The sequence below is a fragment of the Colobus angolensis genome, unplaced genomic scaffold (genome assembly GCF_000951035.1).
Source record: "Colobus angolensis palliatus isolate OR3802 unplaced genomic scaffold, Cang.pa_1.0 Scaffold344, whole genome shotgun sequence".
NCBI lineage: Eukaryota > Metazoa > Chordata > Mammalia > Primates > Cercopithecidae > Colobus > Colobus angolensis.
The window spans coordinates 1,447,865-1,466,244 of record NW_012116755.1 but is presented as its reverse complement, the minus strand read 5'-3'; the positions used below and the strand labels follow the sequence as shown (position 1 = coordinate 1,466,244).

At 50.6% G+C, this 18,380-nt stretch overlaps 1 protein-coding gene across 2 annotated transcripts; it reads right to left on the bottom strand.

Annotated features, from left to right (window-relative positions):
• Window positions 1-1,649: 1,649 nt before the first annotated feature.
• Window positions 1,650-11,727, bottom strand: CLEC3B (C-type lectin domain family 3, member B). Of its 2 annotated transcripts, XM_011952649.1 has the most exons (3): window positions 11,445-11,727; window positions 6,671-6,769; window positions 1,650-2,183 (listed from the first exon to the last, which is right to left on the bottom strand). In XM_011952649.1, the coding sequence occupies exons 1-3, from the start codon at window positions 11,551-11,553 to the stop codon at window positions 1,783-1,785; spliced, it is 609 nt and encodes a 202-aa protein (XP_011808039.1). In that variant the 5' UTR covers window positions 11,554-11,727; the 3' UTR covers window positions 1,650-1,782. The 2 variants fall into 2 exon arrangements, with proteins under 2 accessions (XP_011808039.1, XP_011808040.1); XM_011952650.1 differs by lacking the exon at window positions 6,671-6,769 and having other exon boundaries at window positions 11,445-11,586.
• Window positions 11,728-18,380: the final 6,653 nt, after the last annotated feature.

Here is an 18,380-nt window from a genome sequence, read left to right as displayed (position 1 = left end):
GGCCAAGGCGGGCAGATCAGAAGGTCAGGAGATCGAGTCCATCCTGGCTAACACGCTGAAACCCCGTCTCTACTAAAAAGACAAAAAATTAGCTGGGTGTGGTGGTGGGCACCTGTAGTCCCAGCTGCTTGGCAGGCTGAGCCAGGAGAATGGCGTGAACCCGGGAGGCGGAGCTTGCAGTGAGCCGAGATCGCGCCACTGCACTCCAGTCTGGACAAGAGAGGGAGACTCCGTCTCAAAAAACAAAAAAACGAAAAAGAACAACAACAACAAAAACCCTGTTCACCTATATCCCACTAGAAAGCTGAGTGGGGGATGAAAAGCATCCGAGACTCAGAGTTACAAGATGTAGATTTTAGTCTAAGCGTTGCCTCTCACTTGCTGAGGGGTCTGGAGCACATACCACATCATTCTTCTGGACTTATGCCAATGGATCTCATCACCTCCTCCAACAACTGTTGAATTTCAAGAGGTGCTTTCTGTGACAGTGAGGAAGAGGCTGCCTGGCATGAAGTATGTACATAGTTCTCTGTAAGCTGCCTCCCCCAACCACCCCATCCCAATCGATCAAATCAAACTATCATCCACTTATTATTACTGAAGACAAGACACACTAGAAGACAACCAGAGAGAAAAAGGTACCGCAGAAGCCCAGACAGTGGAGCACTGGCCATGGCTGAAGGATAAGGAAGACTCCCCCGGTGGGGGGGGGGTCACTAGGGCTGGGCCCATGATGGGTGGGTGGGCTAGGTCAGGCCAAGAGCTGGCCAACAGCCTCTGAGGACCACTGGGCCACTTCTCTGATGTTTTATTTCAGGTATGTTCCGGCCACATGAAGCATGCATTGCAGGGGTCGTGGGAAGGCCAAGGTCTGGAAACAGCCCTGGGTTAAATCCTGGCCCTGCTACTTACTAGCTTCAGGACCAGTGAAAGTCACCAAACCTCCCGGACGACTCACTTTGCTTATTTTAAATGGTGATAACAACACAGCTTGTCCTGAGTGGATCAGGTGAACTAAAACAACGTATTTAAAGTGCTTGCACCTGGACACCTGAGCAGCTTGCCGTGAAGAGTGGGAAGGAAAAGGTCGCATGGCTGGGACAGTGCTGGCCGTGGTCTTTGGCTCCCGGGATGTGCTGAGGAAGAAGGGGAACGCCCATCTTCCCTGTGGGCAGGCCCTGCTCCCCACTCCCCGCGGACCCCATAGCAAGACTCAGCATGTCAGTGCCTCCCAGAAATAGATCTACAGCAGGAGGGGTCAGCGGTGGGGGCGTCCCCCTAGAAATGGGGCAGGGGGTGGGGGCGATGCTGGATTCCAGCAGAGGGAAATGATTCTACAAAAAGAAGCCTGCAGCTTTGAATAGGGCCGTAACGTAAATAAAATATCGTGTCAGTGTTCGTTTCCTGGCTTTGGTAACCGTGCTGTGCTTCGCAGCAGACCGGGGCGTTTTCATCTCCCTATTCTTTCCCGCCTTCCTCTCCTCAGTCCTCCGCTCATTCCCACCCTCCTGTGGCATGAAGTGCGTGTGGCTCCGCTCGCCCTCCTTCACCGCCTCCCTTCTCGCCTCCTTCACCACGGAGGGAATTTTCGGGCCGGCTCCTGGGGCCTCCTCCCCGCTCCACGGACCCAGCACAGACTGCAGCGCTTCTCCTCTCCGCGAAGCTGCACCAACTTTATTTGCAAGAAGAGGCTCCAAGCGAACGGAGGGGATGGGGGCTGCAAGGTCTCCACCCTCCTCCTGGCCTCCCGCGGCCCCCGCCCTCCTCCAGACCCTCCAAGGGTTACACGATCCCGAACTGGCAAATGTAGGGCAGTGGATCGCGGCAGCGCTTGTCGAACCACTTGCCGTTGGCCGCGCCTGACAGGACCGCGCAGTTCTCGGTCTTGCCACCGTCAGGCTGCGCGGTGATCTCGGTCTCCCAGTTCTTGTAGGCGATGCGGGCGCCTGTCATGTCCACCCAGATGCCCTCGGTCGCCATGTCGTTGAGGCCCAGCCAGATCTCGGCCTCGTTGCCCACGCTCTGGCGCAGGTACTCGTACAGGGCGTCATTCTCCGAGCCAGTCTGCGGAGTGCCCAGGGTGCCCCCGCGCGAGATGCAGTCCTCGCTGGCCTCGTGGAAGGTCTTCGCCTGGGTGAAGGCCAGAAAGCATTTCATGTGCACCTTGGTCCCCTTCAGGCAGACTGGGAGGGGGGAGAAACGGCTGTCACCAAAGGTCCCCCTGTTCCCCAGGCAAAGAGCCAACCGTCCAGACCAGGCCCACTATCCTCCGTCCCATCCGTTTATCCCATCAGTCCTGACAGCCCCTAGGCCCAGGCAAAAGGGGTCCTGATGGTGCCTGCACTTTGAGGACCTGGCTGTGGTGGCCACTGCTGTACAGATCCAGATCCCTACTCAGGAGGTCTTGGTGCTCCCCTGGCGGCTGGGAGCAAAGGCAGCCCTTGTGCTACAGAAACACCCAGCCCTAGCTCACACCCCTTCCCAGGCCTCCACCTCAGTCATCTCTGGCCTTTACCCACCCCATCTCCTGGGGTCACAGAGGCTGGCCTTGTGCCTGCACTGCTGCTCAGCTCTCCCTCTGCCCACTTCCTCTTCACCCCCCCCCCCACATGTGTGGCTCCCAGGGCTTGCCCTAACAAATTCACTCTGTCTCAGAGTCAGCTTCCCAGGGAGCCCAGCCGCAGCCACCTGCTCTGGTTCTCCTTTCTCCATGCCCCTCCCTAAGATCAAGCAGCATGCAGGGCCAGGGCACCTGCCCACCTATAGCCCAGACCACACTTCAGGTACCCAGGGCCCCAAATCCCTATCCAAACAGCCCAAGCAAGCTTCCAGGGCTTGCCAAGTGCCTTTTGCAGGGTCAGTTCTCCTGAGGGCTGGTAGGGTGGGGCTGGGAGGATAGAGCTGAGACTGCAAGAGACAAGACAGGAAGGGCTGGGCACAGGCTGTGGTCAGGGGCCAGTGATCAGGCAAGGGACTCTGAGGTGTCCACAAATTCTCAGTTTGAGCCTAGCCCCAAAGGTTGTGAGGAAGGCACCTATTTGGTCAAGTTAGGAGGATAGAATCTGTTTTTGTTTTGCAGTTTGCATTGTCAGCTTGATTTCTAGCTGAAATATCTAGACATACTCTGATTTCTCTTGAGGTTGTATAAATCGTTCACCTTTTACCAAAGATTTCTGTGGAGAGGAATACCTTGACAGACAAGTGTATGTCTGCACTTGTCCTCTTCTTGGTGACCCCACCACTTTTGGGGAGGCCTGCACTCCCCTCTACCCATTCCCATTCACTCAGTTACTTCCATTTCACTCAACAAATATCGATGGAACAGCATCCCAGTGTCCCCATGGGCATCTGACACCACACCTGACTTTAAACATGGCGCCTGAACCATTACAGAGGTGTCTACCCATAGACTCTGCCCCAAGTCAGCTGCCCTACCTCGTGCTGTCCTGCAGCTTAGCCAAGTGGCCTTCATTGCCTTTCCTTCCTGCTAGGGACACAGATACGCTACCTAGACCTTTGTTGGGGATGAAGGACTCACTGCCCTGGCTGCCGGGAGTGCTGCAGGAAGACTCTGCAGCTCTCAGCCTCCTCCAGGGACTGCCTCAGCAGAAGACAGCCACCTCTTCCAAAGCCGTGCCCCTCCCTAGAGCAGCCGACACCCAAGACTGACCCATAAGCCCCCTTGCCCCAACTCAGGACAGTGCTACAGGGTCATCTTGTCATCAGGGTTCCCTGTAGTCCGCTGGGGCTTTCATGGCACCACAGTGCAGCTTGACTTCTCCCTCTGCCCACTCCTGCTTCCTTCCATCCCTTCCCCAGCAGGGACTGACCCTGAGGGTGTCCCCTGATAAGCCTCCTGTGGGTTAAACTCCATCTCAGAGTTGCTTCCCAGGACCCTTGCCTGAACCTCCCTCCAACACATAGGTAGTCCTCAGTCAATGCTACTTCTCGTGATATTATCATTGCTGCTAACATTTTGTTGTTCTGGTTTGGCTATTCATGATCCGGTCGATTTATACTAGTCCTCCACACCTCTGCTCCTGCCCTGCCATCTGCTTGGAATCAACCCTCTTTATCTTCTCTAATTTCTACACATCTTTCAATGGCTCAAGTGATTCCATGAATATATTGAGGTTCCCAGGGAGCAGGGCCCTGGCTGGTTCACCTCTGCCTCCTTGTGCCTGGCAGAGATGTTCCTGGTGGGAACCTCCCATGTGTGTGCTGGTTGGAGGAGGGAAAGTTTGACCCCTGATTCCTTCAACTCTTTGGTTAGGTCAACAGAGCTCTGGAATGCTTTGGGTGGGTTTATTGACAAGGTGATCTTTGAGTTGTGAGGACAATGAACAGGAGAAGGTTTCAAGGAGGCCAGGAGCTTCCTAGAAATCAGCAGACATGGGGGAGGTGCTTTGGGCCTCCATATGTCATGAACTTTTTGCAGGGAGGTCCCCACTTCATCACCTCACCCCAGATGGCAATTGATGCCTGAGTTACTTTGACTCTGCACAGCACAGAGCTTAGACATGAGAGAGACCTTAGAGTTTACCCTGCCTACCTTACAGATGAGGAGACTGAGGCTCAGAGTGGCACTGGGCTCATTCTAAACCTTCCCTCTGTGCCAGGCACTGTTGCCTCCAAATCCCTTCTCTCTTGTCCACCTCCACTATAGAGGCTGGAAAAAGCTACATTCTTGCAGTCTCAGATGCTCTTAAAGCTGCAGGTGGCCATGTGATAGAGTTCTGGTCAATGAGATGGAAGTGGAAGACTTCTACTTTCCCGATAAATGAGACAGATGTGGTTGGGTTACTCTTCCTCCTTCTTGCCTTGAATGCACTCATGATGCCTGGAGTTGGGGCAGCCATCTTGAGACCAGGAGGTGAAACTTCTGAACAAAAACTTGTAACTACCTACTTGCAAACTTACTTTTTATTTAAGCCACTGATAGGTTTTCTATTACATGAAATCAAAAACTTCTCTGGAGATGCTCCCTTTCTCAAGCACTCTCCTCCTACCTGCCATGCCAAGCAAGCTGTCCAAAGTCCTGTGTTTGTCCTTCCTTCAACAGAGATTGACTGGGTGTTTCTATGTGGCAGGCACTATGCTGGGCAGGGTAGTGGGAGAGACAAGGGCAATGAAAAGCAAACATGGCCCCTGTGTTCTCAGGGCTTAATATAGTCTAGTGGAGGCAGCAGACACAAATCAGCAAATGAGTATATCATTACAAACTGCAGTCAATGTGATAAAAGAAAGGACACTGTTCTGGGAGAGCTTATAACTGAGGGGCCTGACTCAGATGAGGGCTTAGTGACTCCTGAGAAGGTAATGCTGGAGGCATTTATTAGGTGGATCTTGGGAGAGCAATTCAGGTTACCCAAACAGCACGTGCAAAGGCCCTGTGGTGGGAGTGCAGAAGGATGGCAGTGTGAATGCTGAAGGAAAGCATGTGAGTGGGAGGGAGTGTGTAAAACCGCCCAGTGAGAAGGCTTTTGGGGGCTTCTGAGGAGGCAGGAGGGGTAGTGAGGGCCTTGCAGATGTATGGGCCTTGGTCACAAAAGCAACAGGTGAGAGAGTGGCTGTGGAGACAAGGTGGTTTATAGATTTGCTGAGGAGTCAAGGTGATTCCCAAATGATAACCTGAGCGGCAGCGTAGCAGAACTAAGTGAGGCTCTGCTCCTTTCGGCTGTCACAAGGTCTTCACTTCTCGGTGGAAAATGAGGGTGAGGAGGTAGTAACAGGAACACTGCATGGGTTTGCTATGAATGAGTTAACGTGCCTCAAGTACTCAAACAGTGCCAGAATGTAGTGGGCTCACATGTACATAGTCATCAGTATTGTGAGTCTGTGTTCTCCATGGAATGGAAGGTGAGGTCACATAAAGGTAGGTAAATCTGAAGTATGTGGAAAATGCAGACGATTTGACAGGAACATGGGGAGTGAGAAACAATAGGCTGCCAGGTAGGCTGGCCAGAGGGCATGACCTTACCATGCACCTGGGCCGTGTTCTTGGTGATTCTGTGCATCCTCCCTCAGCTGGCTGGTGCAGAGCCAGGAACACCAAGGCCCAGCTTAGCACTGGGCAGGCTGCCACCACTCAAGTCTTGCTCTGCCACAAGTCAACTAACCAGCCAGGTGAGTATGAGCCGGGTTCAGGACCTGTTTATGCCTCAGTTGCTCCACCTTTAAAATGCAGCTGACAAATCCCACCTCAGCATAGTTAGGATTAAGAGAGACGGCATTAGCAAAGCTGCTGACACACAGGAGTGTGGCGCTCCCTGGGGCTGTGGAGACCAGCTGAGTGAGGGGCTCCTGGGAGCTTTGTTAGGGTGGGCCACTACCTCTGCCCCATCGAGCACTCCAGGGTCACTTCTGGTGGGCAGTAGTGGATTCTTGTTGGAGAACTTTTTGTCCTCTTGGGACATCCCCACTTCCACACCACCCAGCTGTGGCCGGAGATTTGGCCATGCACATCCGGGTGGGTTCGGCAGACACGTGTCAGGGGATCTCCCCAAGAGAAAGAGGTGGGGCTCCCTGAACCTGGTGCCCTCACCCATAGGCCTGGACTAATGGAGCCAGGACCCTGATCCTGACCAGAGGTGAGAAGCACATTGCTGGCTGTTGGCTTGAGCCCTTTTCTCAGGCACTCCTGCCCCGAGAGGCCACTGCCTGCACTCACCCGTCTGCAAGGCCTGCTGCTCCTTCAGCAGGGCCACCTCCTGGGCCAGGGTGTCCAGACGGCTCTTGAGCTCCTCAAACATCTTTGTGCTCACAACATCTAGGATGAAGCAGGAGGAAATATGTGAGGGTGGGGCAGGGACTGAGTGGGAAGGATCCTACCTTAGCTGCAGAGGGATGAGAGGAAAAGACTCCCCTCAACCTTGATATCTTGGGAAACTTTCTCTCTCTATCCCTGCTGGTGGTAGTCTAACCACTTGTGACTTCTGCCAGGGGGCCCATCCTTCACTTGCTCCTGTGCTGCATTTGTCTGGGATTGTTGCTGGGGATCCGATGGGACTGGGGTTAGCAGAGGCTGGGGTGAGGGTGTAGGCACAGGCTTCAGTGATCCCCCAGCACCCAGCTATCTTCTCAGCTCCAGGGAAGAACACAGCACAGGAAGCAGAGCAGGAGCCCTCGAGAGGCCCCCAGGTTCATTTCCCCAGGCTGGAGGAATGCGACACAGACCAACAGGCAGGCACTCCAGCCCGGGGCACACATATGCAGGGCTTGGAGGCCCCACAGACACGGGTGGCCTGGGCAAGCTGCTCTCCGGATTTGGTTTCCTCATGTGCGAAGTGGATGATGACAGCCCCACCTCCTAGGACTCTGGAGAAGACCGAGAGAAATGAGGCGCAGAGCTGCCCACCTCAGTGGCTGGCTGAGTATGTGCCCACCACAGCTACTAATAAGGTGAGGACAGAAGGAACCCAGGATTTCCACAGAGGCCAGGTTCCAGGCTAAGCTGTTCTACACGTCACCCCAGTGATGCTCACAATCAACCCTATGACACAGATAACATGTGATTCTATACCACCACCATTTCACCACGAGGAAACTCAGGCCGCCCTGAACCAACTGGCCAAGGATGGCAGAGCCAACAGCTGGCAGGGCTGGCCTGGAACCCAGGTGCACATGGCTCCGAAGCCATGCTCTTCCCCACCTTCCCCATGGCACACAAACGGATTCCTAACAGGAGCTGTCCTGCTGGCAGCCAGTCATGTAAGAGTCAGCAGGGGCAGGCGGGGAAGCATATTTCTATGTGTGTGTAAGTTGAGGGTGCAGGGGAAGCATATTTCTTTTTTTTTTTTTTTTTTTTTTGAGACGGAGTCTCGCTCTGCCGCCCGGGCTGGAGTGCAGTGGCCGGATCTCAGCTCACTGCAAGCTCCGCCTCCCGGGTTCCCGCCATTCTCCTGCCTCAGCCTCCCGAGTAGCTGAGACTACAGGCGCCCGCCGCCTCGCCCGGCTAGTTTTTTGTATTTTTTTAGTAGAGACGGGGTTTCACCGTGTTAGCCAGGATGGTTTCGATCTCCTGACCTCGTGATCCGCCCGTCTCGGCCTCCCAAAGTGCTGGGATTACAGGCTTGAGCCACCGCGCCCGGCCGGGGAAGCATATTTCTATGTGTGTGTAAGTTTAGAGCTCCTGGGCCGGACCCTGGTCTTTCTGAAACATCAGGGCTTCAGGACAGGCTGCACTCAGCTTGGGGAAGTGGGTGGGGAAACACTTTAATGGTCCATTTGGCTGTGTCTGCATACATTCCACGCTCATGAAGACTGAGATCAGAGCCTTCATCCACCCGTAAGATGCCTTTGCAGAACAATCACAGGCAAGACACATGCTTGTGTATACAGAAATTAGTGATGTAACTTGCCAAACAGGAGGAAAAACGCCCTGATGAGCAAGGCAGAAAAGGGAGAGTTTGGGGCTGGCCAACTAGCCTGAGGTTATGTGTGCCTCACACAGGGACTGCCTCAGCCAGTTACAGCAGCACTGTACCCCGTCACGTGATATACCAGCACAGGGTGCCATGTGAGGCTGTGCAAGTGGGCACTGAAGAAGGGCATTTCACTGAGGGACACATGAAGGCCCATTTGTCTCCTAAGCCTTGCCCTGGCTAGACCAGGTCAGATCAGAAAAAGGGATGCCTTTCTATAACTTGTCAGTTTAGAGGAGATACCTTTTGTAATTTGCACCAAGGTACCCATACGTGCAAAGTTTCCTCCAAGGACTGTCCAAGGAACAGGAAGCTACTCTCATTAGGCTCCACGTGAGGAAGCTGTGGGAGCAGGTGTCTCTACAGCCCCGGGCAGAGTCAGGAGGCCTTTGTGCTGGCCCACTCTCTGAACCTAAGGTTCCCTCTGCGTGGTGTTGGAATGGATGCCCTCCAGGTTCCCCCATTCCCTGTTCTAAAGGCCTGTGACTCCTATGAGGCCATCCTTCCCTCAGGAGCTTCCCTGTCAGGTGTGACTATGTGGCCCCGCGAACAGATGAGCTCCCAGAAGTACTCTAGGCTCCCCCCTTCTCACCCACCCTGAGGGCCAGGACAAGGACTTAGCATATGCTGGAATTCCCTTCCTTTGCCAGTCCTGCCACTTGCTATGTCCCTCTTGGCCCTGGCACCAACTGGTCTCCTCTGGCATGACCGTCCCTTCTTTGGACTTTCTCCCCTACTTTTGGGCACCAGCGCTGCAACTAGATTGCTCCTGGGATTCTCATTCCTGGCTGCTCCTAGGAATCCCTGAAGACCTGTGGAAAAGGCAGATGCTAAATTCACCAAGACCCCTAAACCAGCATTTCCAGGGGTGGGGCCCAAGCACCTGAATTCTTAATTTTTATTTTATTTATTGATTTATTTTTGAGATGGAGCCTCACTTACTCTGTCACCCAGGCTGGAGTGCAGTGGTGCAATCTCGGCCCATTGCAACCTCGGCTTCCCAGGTTCAAGCAATTCTCGTGCCTCAGCCTCCCGAGTAGCTGGGACTACACGTGCGCGCCACCGCAGTCAGCTAATTTTTGTATTTTTAGTAGAGACAGGGTTTCACCATGTTGGCCAGACTCGTCTTGAACTCCTGGCCTCGAGTGATCCTCCTGCCTTGGCCTCCTAAAGTGCTGGGATAACAGGCTTGAGCCACCGCGCCTGGCCAAGGCACCTGGATTCTAATGTATCTCCCAGATGATGTTGATGCCTGAGTGAGAACCACGATGGTTCATGTCTTAAGAGCAGGGACCGTGTTTCTCTGCTGTGTGCCCAGCATATAGACTGGTCCCTACGTGGAGAAAGAGCTCCATAAGTGCCTGCCATGTAGGTGGGTGGGAGACTGCCATGGGTTTCAGCGAGAGGCAGGGCCTGGGTGGCCTGGGTTCTGTTGGCCTGTAGCCTGGAACTCCAGGGGCCCCTTCTATGGAGACTGCATAGGGCCAGGGTGCAAGTGTGACAGCTGGAGAGAACCAAGGCATCACATGCTCTGACCCTCTTTTTTTTTTTTTTTAAACATGAGTGAATACAAGATTTACATAATTGTATTAGTACTGAATCTTTAGTAAACTTGAGAAACTGGCAGTGGTTTTCCACATTCAAAAATTCTATGAGTTGCCTTTGGAATTGCTTCTTTTACAAAGGCTGTCCCTTCGTGGCGATTTTGGCTAATGCTCATAGACATAACCAAGCAGGGTATTGTCTTCTCTTTTTAAATGAATATTTTGTGGAAGGTAATACACACACATAATTTTTTAAAATCCAAACAGTTCAAAAAGCTGGTTTCTTTCCCAATTGAGACTGCCCCCAGCCCCTGGTTTTTCTTCTCAGAGGTAATGACTGTTACTCACTCTTGTGGATCCTTCCAGAAAGTACTTATGCATATACAAGTAAAAATGTATTCTCATATAAATCCCTTTTTCAAAGCAAATGTCAGCATCACATCCATTCTCTTTTGAACGTTTCTTTGTTCACTTTGTAAACTGAATCTCGAAGATGATTTTTGATCAGCTGCCAGATTTGCCCCATTCTTTGTCACAGTGTTGTGGGGCCCCATGGCCCCGATGTCCCTTTGTGCACTGCACTAGTTCCTGGCCAGTGGGCAACTATCCATTTATGAAGAGCCCTGGGAGGGCCTGAGGGAGGCTCCCATAGCCCCTTCTTTCCTTTTCTGCGCCCTTGGTCCTAGCTGCTTGTTTCTCTGCCTCAGTCCCCACCCTCATCCCCTTGGACTCTCTTCTAGCCTCTGCTCCCCATGGGGGTGACAGCTCGGTCCATTGCCATGGCATTCCGCCGATGTTGTCTCAACACAGCCTGGGGTGACCTCACTGCAGGCGGGGCTGCAAGGGCAGGTCTCGCTGTAGCCAAAGCAACCGAGGGACACCCCAATCCCCAGAGGCTACAGAGGAGAGCAAAGCTGCTTCTGGTGGACTAGTCTGAGTTACATTTTTATTTCCTGAAGGCTGTGATACGCTACTAACATGATAATTCATTTCTTCCTTTTCTTTTCCCTGTGCATCAAGCAACAAGTGAGGTGCCTTTATATATTTTGTATCATCAAATCTTCATGAGAAGTCTTTGAACAAATACCACTGCCCCCATTTTACAGTTGAGAAAACAGTTTGGAAGACTCCAAAGCCCAGCCTGTGCAGCTCTCCCTGGTGAGGGCTGAGCACCACCAGACTCGCAGGCCAAAGGTTTGGTTTCTTTAAAATATTGGGGATGAGGGGAGAAGAGCAGAGCAAAGATCAGTTTGGATGATCTGGAAGGTTCTTCCCAACTCTAAGGGTCAGGGATTCTTATGATTCTGACAACCAACTCTGTTATGAGAGAACTCCCCCAAGCCCCAAAGCCCACTTTACTCAAGTTCCCTAGATGACTCACAAAGGAGGAAAATGAAGGAAAGGAACACGAGGACACACTAAGGAGAGGGGGACCTGCTCCCTGGAAGATGGCATAGGGCCCTGTCCCCCTCCTTACCTTTCTTGGCATTTACAACCTTCTTGGGCTTCTGGGTTGGTGGCTCGGTGGTGACCTGGGTCAGGAGGGAGAAGAGGCAGAGGAGGAGGTAGGCCCCCCAGAGCTCCATGCTGCTGTGCCGGCGGGGGCTGCTGCTGCCTGCAGTGGGTCTGGGTCCGAACGCAGTGACAGCCACGGCCCAGGCTGCACGTCTTAAGGCAGCAGCCAAAGGACTTCTGTCCAGGAAACCCTCCCCAACTTGGCTGCAGGCGTGCCAAAAAAATAAAACAAACACAAAAGCCTGCAGAAGGACGAAGGCCTGAGAGCCACAGAGCCTCACTGCCCAGGGAACACCCACGCAGCATCCTGGCCCTGCCTTCTAGAAAGGGGCCCTTATTTCCTAGGATTCTGAGAAACACATGGTGGTTGTCATCACATCTGTGGAGCAGCTCCCCTGGGTAGGGGCTGAGGCTGGCTGTTCACTGACATTAACTCACAGAAGCTTCACACCCAAACCATAAGGGAAGCACTGTCCTTTCCCCATTTTACCATTGAGGAAATTGAGGCTCAGTAATGTTAGGGAATTTGCCCAGGCTACCCAGCTCTCAAGAGGCAGCAGTGCCCCCTTATGGAGCGATCAGGGGCTGGCTGGCTGATTGGTTTAGAATATTTGTTATGATTATTTTGTGACTCTGTCTCCATGTACTTGATGCATTTTTTGGTTAAAAAATCCAAGGGATTCCTTCCCTTCTTGTCTTCCCTTTCTCCTAAGTCCTGTCCTAAAGCCACAAAGTGGGGCATAGCAAAGGTGGGGGAAGGAGAAGCCATGGTGCCCCAGAGTTACCAGAGAGGATATGGGCAGAATGTGCCCTCAAGGGGTGAACTGGTGTGGGCTGTGGGAGCCCAGCAGGGTGGGGGGAGCATCCCGGGAAAAGCCAAGGCCCTGCCTGGAGTGCCGGAGTCCAAGTGAGGCAAGGAGGGGATCCATGTGGAAGAGAGACTGGTAGCAGAGACAGGAGACTGGTTACACACAGGGATACTGATCAAATAAATCTACTGAAGACAGTGGGAGTTAGGTTTCCTATTGTCAGAGAAGGGAGTCATGTATATGGAGAGAAAACTAGAATGAATCCTGTGGTGCAGGATTAAAATCGGAATGATCAGTGTACCCTTGTGGCCTTGAATACAGAAAGATAAATCAATAAATATAAATGGAAATGTGTGTGTGTAGTCCCCACGGTCACTGGGGGGCGTGGAGCACTCCTAGCACCTGAATGCTGGCTTCTGAATACGACTTTCCACTAAAGGAACCAGAGCACCTTGGAGAAACGGTTGATTCTAGCACTGGGAAGTAGGAATGGGGTGCAGAAAATGAGCCCGGAACTTGTTGTTTTGCCAGAAAACAAGGAAGTGCTTAATGAATAATGGTAACACATCATTAGGACACAGAGCCAGCTTGAAGGAGGCTTCAGTGGTCAGAATCAGGGACAATTTGAGCACCAACATAGTGACAGCAACAGATGGGAAACCACCAGTGCACACAGACATAAGTAAGTAAGAGAATGCATTGAAAGTCTGATGTTCTTCAATGGGATGTTTACATAGTCTCAAAGTATCTGACCACAAAATACTTATCCATTCCAGAGAGAAAAAGAGCAACTTCATGGTGGAGAAGGCTGGCAGACATTACCTCATCCGCGACCAAAGTAAACATCAACAACAGAGCCAATAAAAAGTTTGCAGCACGTGAGGGGCTGCAGTGAGCATGTGGCATCACTCCACAGGACTCCAGTCAGAGAGACATCAGACAACCCCAAACAGAGGCGCGTTCTGCAAAATGACTGCCAGTAATTTCCAAAGCTCCTGGCTGAGGAAGTGTTTCAGGTTGAAGGAGACTGAAGGTACAGAACAACTAAATGCAATATATGTGATTCTGGACTGGACCCTCCATTCTCAAGGATGCAACTGGGACAACCAGAGAAATCTGATGGCATCTGAGGAGCACACGGCAGTGATGTGTTGTCACATGCTGCATCATGACAGTTCAGTCGACAACAGGCCACATACACGATATGGTTCCATAAGATTATAATGGGGCAGAAAAATTCCTAACACCTAGTAATGTTGTAAGGGGTTGTAAAGTCCTAGTGCAACTCATTACTCCCAAGTTTGTGGTGATGCTGGCATCAACAAACTTACTGTGCTGCCAGTCATATCAAAGTAGAGCATCTACACAGTCAAACAATATCATTCTGCCCCACATGATTGTGCTTTGAAATGTGAGGACATGAGATTTGGGAGGGGCCAGGGGCAGAATGATATGGCTTGACTGTGTCCCCACCCAAAATCTCACCTTGAATTGTAATCCTCATAATCCCTATGTGTCAAGGGAGAGACCAGGTGGAGGCCATTGAACCATGGGAGCAAGTTTCCCCCATCCTGTTCTCGTGATAGTGAGTCTCACAAGATGATCTGATGGTTTTATAAGCATCTGGCGTTTCCCCTGCTTGTACTCACTCTGTCCTGCTGCCACGTGAAGAAGGTGTCTGCTTCTCCTTTGCCTTCCACCATGATTATAAGTTTCCTGGGGCCTTCCCAGCCATGCAGAACTGTGAGTCAATTACACCTCTTTCCTTTCTAAATTACCCCTTCTTGGGCAGTTCTTTATAGCAGTGTGAGAACAAACTAATACAATGATAATAAATCACCATGTCACTGGTTTATGTATTTATTGTGTTATACTTTTAATCATTATTTTAGAGTGTACTCCTTCTACTTATTAAAAAAGAAAAAAAAAGTTAACTGTGAAACAGCTTCAGGTGGGTCCCTCAGAAGATTTTTCCAGAAGAAGGCACTGTTATCGTAGGATATGATAGCTCCATGTTTGTGACTGCTCCTGAAGACCTCCCACTGAGACAAGAGGTGGAGGTGGAAGACAGTGACACTGATAATCCTGACCCCGTGTACGCATGGACTAATGTGCGTTTGTGTCTTAGTTTTTAACAAAAAGTTTAAAAAGTAAAAAATAATAACTAGAAAAAGCCTATAGAATAAGGATATAGAGAAACTATTTTTGTACAACTGTACAATATATTTGTGTTTTAAGCTAAATGTTATAAAAGTCAAAAAGTTAAATGAGTTCAAAAGTTTACAAAGTAAAAAAAGTTATAAGCTCAAGTTAATTTATTATTAAAAAAGAAAACCTTTTTTTTTTTTTTTTTTTTTTTATGAGACGGAGTCTCACTCTGTCACCCAGGCTGGAGTGCTGTGGCCGGATCTCAGCTCACTGCAAGCTCTGCCTCCCAGGTTCACGCCATTCTCCTGCCTCAGCCTCCCGAGTAGCTGGCACTACAGGCGCCGCCACCTCGCCCGGCTAGTTTTTTGTAGTTTTTAGTAGAGACGGGGTTTCACCGTGTTAGCCAGGATGGTCTCGATCTCCTGACCTCGTGATCCGCCCGTCTCGGCCTCCCAAAGTGCTGGGATTACAGGCTTGAGCCACCGCGCCCAGCCAAAAGAAAACCATTTTTTAAAAAAATGCAGCTTATGTGTACAGTGTTTTATAGAGTCTAGAGCAGTGTACAGTAATGTCCACGTTCACTCTCCACTCACTGACTCACTCAGAGCAACTTCCAGTCCTGCAAGCTCCATTCATGGTAAGTGCCCTATACCAGTGTACCATTTTTTTAATCTTTTATACTAGGGATCCCCAACCTCCAGGCTATGGACTCGTACTGGTCCACAGTACTGGTCCGTGGCCTGTTAGCAACTAGGCCCATCAGCAGGAGGTGAGTGGCAGGTGGGTGAACATTACCACCTGAACTCCGTCTCCTGTCAGGTCAGCAGCAGCATTACATTCACATGGGAGCACAAGCCCTGTTGTGAACTGAGCATGAGAAGGTCTAGGTTGCACACTCCTTATGAGAATCTAATGCCCAATGATCTGAGGTCGAACAGTTTCATCATGAAACCATCACCCCAGCCCTGCATCCGTTGGAAAATTGTCTTCCATGAAACCAGTCCCTGGTGCCAAAAAGGTTGGGGACTATTATTTTATACCATATTTTTACTCCACTTTTTCTATGATGAGATATACAAATACTTACCATTATGTTACAACGGCCTACAGTATTCAGTGCAGTCACATGCTGTACATGTTTGTAACCTCAGAGCAACACACCATATCCTAATGCCGTCTAGGTTTGTGTAAGTACACTCTGTCATGGTAGCACAATGATGAAGCCGCCTGACGATGCATTTCTCAGAATGTATTCTCATTGTTAAGCAACGCATGACGGTATCCCTGTTACAGTCCCTACTTGATGGTGTGCTGTGATTACATAGGGGAGTGTCCTTGTCTGTAGGAAACACACATACTGAAGTATTAGTGATATGGTACTGTGTTGACAAGTTACACAGTTCAGGGGGAGAATGTTCTTTGTAGTGTCGTTGCAAATTTTCTGTGAGTTTGAGATTCTTCCAAAAGAAAATACAATACTATGTACTTTAGGCTTTTCCCTGCCTTCCAGGGACCCCACCTTCCCCTATCTGACTTAGGGAGGGATCTGTTATGTATGCCAGGGAAGCAGGAGGCCAGCTGGGCTGGCCCAGTGCACAGTGGTGCTGCCAAGGGTGGGGGCCCTGGGCAGGGAGCAGAGCATTTGCAGGCCCCTCAGTGACACTGGGCTCCACCTCTTACATTCTCAGAGTGGGAAGAGTTTTATATTCACAGCTGGGCCCTCGGGAGACAATTTGGAGCCTGATGATTACATAACCTAAAAGGGGCCCTGTTCCAGGAACTCTGGGTGGGTAGCAGATGGTAAAGGAAAATTATGATTTTTGTTAACTGCTTTGCTTTCTTGGTTTTCTCACCTTGGCCCAACTCTATCTTGGCCCTTCAGTGGTAGGAAAATGAACGAAGTACGCTTTCTAAACATGAGGCAACCAGAGGCCCCATGTTTTCCAGGGCGGGTTGATGGTTGAAGACATGGGGACTGTGGTGGTGTCTCACAGGGCACCGAACGCAGGTAGGGCAGGGAAGGAAGGTGGCCCCCAGGCTGAGGAAGGGACACAGAGGGTGTGGCCAGGTGAGGGGAGGAAGGAATGTGCACAGGGCTCCAGGTGGAAAATGCATGAGCAGAGTCTTGGAGTCAAGCAAAAGCACCTTGCATTCTAGATCCCAAGCCAATGAGGACAGGGTGGGGAAGATATAAAGCTGGGTATGTAGCTTAGTGGAGCCATCAAGCCATCTTGGAAGACTCTGGATATGAGCCTGGAGACCATAGGGGACCAATGGAGAACCATGCTGGGGAGGGCTGGGATCAGAGCACACTTTGGAGAGAGCACTTTGGCTGCTGAGCGTGGAATGCATTGGGGTGCCCAGTGAGATATTAAGCATGTGTTCAACATTAGCCCCCAAGCAAGTGGGGACATACCTTCAGTGGGAGGAGTGTGACTCTCCTACTGGCCCAGCAAGTGAACTATTCACACTTCAGGAAGGAGACATGCTTAGGAATTGCCATTAGGCAGTAAGCAATGTCTTTGATCTTTTCACCTGCAGGTTTTCGAGGTGTGTGTGCATGCATGTGTGTAAGTGCACATGCTACACAGAGCTCCTCTACAAGCACCTGGGAGTCTGCCTGTGCTGTTAAAATGACTTATGTAGAATCAGGACAGGGAGGAAGTAGTTTTTGCCTTGGAGTCTCTTCAGGTCTAGGTTTGGCTTGTCTCTTGAGAAGGATCTATACAGCCGAGAGACACGCCGACAGTTCTGAGAGAAGGCAAGTTCATCTCACAACTTTAAACATACCCATATGTTCTCATCATTTAGCTCCCACTTATAAGTGAGAACACACACAAAAAGGGGAACAACACACACTGGGGCCTTACGGCGGGTGGAGAGTGGAAGAAGGGAAAAGATCAGGAAAAATAATTCATGGGTTCTAGACTTACCTGGGTGGGAAAATAATCTGCACAACAAACCCCCATGACACAAGTTTACCTATGTAACAAACCTGCACATGTACCCCAGAACCTAAAATAAAATTAAAAAAGAAATACACAAAAAAAAACCAAAATCATGGAGACAGAAAGTAAGATAGATGGTGGTTTCCAGGGGCTGGGAGTGAGGGGATGGGGAGTTAGTGTTTCTGGATACACAGCTGTAGATGGGAGAGATGAAAAAGTTCTGGAGATAGACAGTAGTGACGGCTGCAAAACAATTTGAATGTACTTAATGTCACTGAGTTGTGTACACTTAGAAATGGTTAAAATACTAATTTTTTTTTTTTTTTTGAGATAGAGTCTCGCTCTGTCTCCCAGGCTAGAGTGTAGTGGTGCAATCTCAGCTCACTGCAACCTCCGCCTCCCGGGTTCAAGCAATTCTCCTGGCTCAGCCTCCTGAGTAGCTGGGAGGGACTACAGGCGCCCGCCACCATGCCCAAAATAGTAAATGTTATGTTGTGTATTACCACAATAAAAAGTTGTAATAGTGCAAAAATAGAATCCCCCAAGGCAATGAGTAAAATAAATAAATAATAAATCCTGTCTTGTGAATAGAATATTGTCCTGTGTCATATCTGTGGGTGTGAAAAGTGCAATTTCATTAAATGTAAACATTTAAAGTACATCACTATTTTTTGTAACCTGGTTTGGGCATTTCATTTTTGTATTGCTTCAGTGGTCCTCAAAAAATGCAAATTGGCCAGAAGCAGTGGCTCATGCTTATAATCAAAATCCCAGCATTTTGAGAGGCTGAGGTGGGAGGATCAATTGAGGCTGGGCATTCGAGACCAGTCTGGGGAACATAGGGAGACCCCATCTCTACAAAAAAAATTTTAAAAAAACAGATGTGGTGGCATGCACCTGTAGTCCCAGGTACTCTGGAGGCTGAGGTGGAAGGATCACTTGAGCCCAGCAGGTTGAGGCTGCCGTGAGCCATGATCACACCACTGCACTCCA

What these genes read in the sequence shown, in the direction of transcription:
- CLEC3B (XM_011952649.1), bottom strand. Translation starts at nt 11,553, where the DNA reads ATGGAGCTCTGGGGGGCCTACCTCCTCCTCTGCCTCTTCTCCCTCCTG. An exon ending in GGTTGTAAATGCCAAGAAAG is followed by an intron (nt 6,770 to 11,444) that starts GTAAGGAGGGGG and finishes GCTTCATCCTAG; the next exon opens with ATGTTGTGAGCACAAAGATG. An exon ending in GCAGCAGGCCTTGCAGACGG is followed by an intron (nt 2,184 to 6,670) that starts GTGAGTGCAGGC and finishes CCCCCCTCCCAG; the next exon opens with TCTGCCTGAAGGGGACCAAG.